We start from the raw sequence: 3,047 nt of genomic DNA, 5'->3' as shown, positions 1-3,047 counted from the left end.
ATGCCTGCTCTACAAGGTAGTGTGTTCCCTCACAAGGTCGTGGGCACTAGCTCTTGAGAGAAACACTAAAGGCAACTCAGACAGTAAAGGAGGCAGACAAGAGTTTAAGGTTGCTTCCAAGCACGAGATTTTAGAACTCTAGTACATACACATGCAAGAATGTTAAACTGCAGATCCAAATCTTGGAGCTGAAGTGTTCAGAGGCCTTGAGTTGCTCTAAAATCTCCCATCCCTCTCTGGGGATGCAAAACCAAAGAGCTTCTCCTACCTGCTAAGCTAGTCTCTGCCTCTGGGGGGCTCTCAACACTGAGGTTTGGCTGTCACAGGGAGAAACTTATGTAAGAAATCCTTGGGTTAGTTTATGGACCTCTGTTGTCTGAGTGTTGGGCAATGACTTTGCAAAAAAGAGAGAGTGAACTCTGGGTGGGTGTGGCTAAGAGGTCCCACTAGAGGCCCAGAGAGCTCTTCGGGATTTTTTGGCTGTTTTATGTAAATTGGCAGAGTGGGCAGGACTTTCAGGGGCTGGTGTAAAACTGTGGGCAGGACCAGTGCTTTCTGTCCAAGCACCAGACACCTCACTGGACCCTGAGGTACTGTCCTTCCATGATGTGGCTCTGTGCTTTGGTGCTGCTCTCTCTCACTGCTTGCCTGACTCAGGGTGAGTACTCTTGGATAAAAGCCCTAGGTGCACATTTGAAATTCTCTTGGGCACCCGTACATGGAGCTGCATGTGGGGAATGTGGGGAAAACAGGCCTAGTTTCTAGGAGGTGTTGTTGCTCTTTGTTAATTCAAACCCTCTAGATACAGAGGGGACACATATTCTATGCCTCTTCATTCTAGATTGGGGCAGAGGGGGCCCTGGATAAGCTCCTGCCTCTGTAGCAGGAGTTAATAATTTACCTCCTATTCTTTGTCTAGGTCTCATGGGGCATGGAGAAAAAGCTAACCAAAATATTGAAAGCATAAACAACAGTAAGAGAAAGCAGGGGTGCATCCTAGCTTGTGTCGGGACTCTGTGTTCTTGGGTAAGGTACTACGTTTTACAGCCCAGACTACTGTGCTTCTAACACAGGGACAACAACATCTTCCTCATTTAACTGCATGAAGCTGAAATCAGCGGCTGTGCCCATAGCAGTCCAGAATGCAGCCTGCTCTAGAGGAGATGTAGAAAGGGGCTGACTTAAAATGTAGCAGACTCACAGATAACTTGGCATGTAAATCATCACACCAAGAGCAGCTGGTATAATTTATTATTACTGAGAAAAGCACACACCAATGTGGTGGAGCAGGAGGGAAACATTGGGGTCAGAAGGCCAGGGCAGAGTGGAAACTGGTGGCAAAGATCTTTGTCGTGGTTTATCCTGAAAAGAAGGAAGGAAGCAGAGGACAGTGGTGTAGCCTTGGCTGGTGAGGGCTGTTTCAAGGGGTTCAGGGATGTAAAGGCTGGGTTTGGTTTTCCAGTACCTAGTTTTAAATTATCAAGACAGGTTTGATAGCCCAGGGTAGGAGACCCAGTATGTGTCTGCAGTGGTTGGACCCCAAGAGTGACAGTTCACCCCAATAAACAGAGCTTCAAATGTCAAAGCAACAGGTATAAACATCAGATCCATGGTCAGTGCAGGGGTCTAAATGTGGGGCTTTGGCAACCAACTGTGTCACCCTGTGGAAGGGCCATGAGGTTCCCAGGAGAAAGTACTCACCCAAGGTCTTCGGGAATCATGCCCTGCTCTCTCTGGCTGCAGAATCTGCCACAGTGCTCCCCATTAAGGGCAGTGGTAGTGCTGGCACTTCAAGACTTTGTCTTCTCTCTGGCTGTGTGGCATTTTGAAAGTCAGGGAGCAGAGTGTGAAGCAGGATGAGAAAGGGTTCAGATTTGGAGTTGAATACTCCTGCGCTGCTGTTTTCCATGGCAACGACCTCCTCATTTCCATCTTCAGGAAGGTCAGCTGGGCTGCTTGTGATTCCTGATCTCTGACAATGGCCTTGATAGCTGCCACCATCAAGAGTTTGGTGAAAAAAAAAACTGAAAAATTGTCAAGTGCATGTGCCATACGCTAGGTGGTCAATAATCACACATTCCATACTCCATAGCTTCCAGCGTCTGTAGCCCCATTCATGCCTCTGTCTCTATGTCCACTTTTCTTACTTTCTACACACCTCAATTGGGTGGCTAACGATCTTGAGTCGACACAGGCCACACCTAGTGATTGCAGCCCAGACTTTACCCTCTTTTTCAGAACTCTTGGCAACCTCTCTCCCCTTCTCCCTTGGGTCCCTAGTACTGTGTGCTTCCTTCTCCTGCTATGGTTCTCAGTCTCACATTAGCTCTTCCCAGTGTATAAGCTTTTAATCTTCTGACTCTTCCACATTGTTCTGCTCAGATGCATAAGTCATGATGTGTACTCTCATTTTCAAAGGGATGACTAGCTGCCCACCACTGCCCACCTTCCAGCATTGAAATGTCTCCAGATCTCTTCTTAATTCTTTCCCATAATTATAAAATGGCATTCTAGTACAGATACAGATGTCTTGGTTTCCACACAAAATAGCAATGCTAATAGCCATAGACATTTCAACACACATACTTGGTAAGAAAGTCATCTCAGTGGGACGGTGACCTAAAAGCAAAGCGAACAAGCATGAGATTTGTTATTAGTAAATCAAGACATGGACACATTCCATTTTATTTCATTTAAAAATATTTATTTTAAAAATAAATAAAAAAATAAAAATAAATAAAAAATTCATTATATTTTTTTGAGGTTAAAACTATTACAAAGTTTCTCCTTTCTCTTTCCTTTTTGAAACCATACTATATAACTCTCTGTTTTTTTCAAATTCATAGTCTCTTTTTTTGTTACTTGTTGCTATACATACGCATACACTCCTATATACATAAATACAATGAGATCACTCTGTATAATATTACTTGTGTGTATGTTTCCAGAGCTGGCCATTTGGTATTTGATAACAAACTTGTGTGCCCGTCCTTTGGGAAGACTATTTCTTTTTTTTTTTTTTTAATATAATTTTTATTGAAAAAAAA

The 3,047-nt window shown here is 43.9% G+C and overlaps 1 protein-coding gene across 2 annotated transcripts in view; it reads left to right on the top strand.

Annotated features, from left to right (window-relative positions):
• The first annotated feature begins 442 nt into the window (after nt 1-442).
• The window catches only part of LOC126502582 (liver carboxylesterase 1-like), a 103,454-nt gene continuing 100,849 nt past the window's right edge, over nt 443-3,047 (top strand). The window contains exon 1 of one of the 2 annotated variants that reach the window (XR_007591977.1): nt 443-658. Coding sequence is in view for 1 of the 2 variants with exons in the window: in XM_050143725.1 (XP_049999682.1) it covers nt 604-658 (55 nt within the window). In the remaining variant the exon portion in view is untranslated. The remainder of the gene's footprint in view (nt 659-3,047) is intronic. The other variant, XM_050143725.1, reaches the window with a different exon arrangement.

The sequence above is a fragment of the Alexandromys fortis genome, unplaced genomic scaffold (genome assembly GCF_014885135.2).
Source record: "Alexandromys fortis isolate MF-2015 unplaced genomic scaffold, M_Fortis_MF-2015_v1.1 scaffold_1, whole genome shotgun sequence".
Lineage (NCBI taxonomy): Eukaryota > Metazoa > Chordata > Mammalia > Rodentia > Cricetidae > Alexandromys > Alexandromys fortis.
The sequence above is the reverse complement of the archived record's forward strand: the minus strand, read 5'-3'. Positions and strand labels throughout refer to the sequence as shown.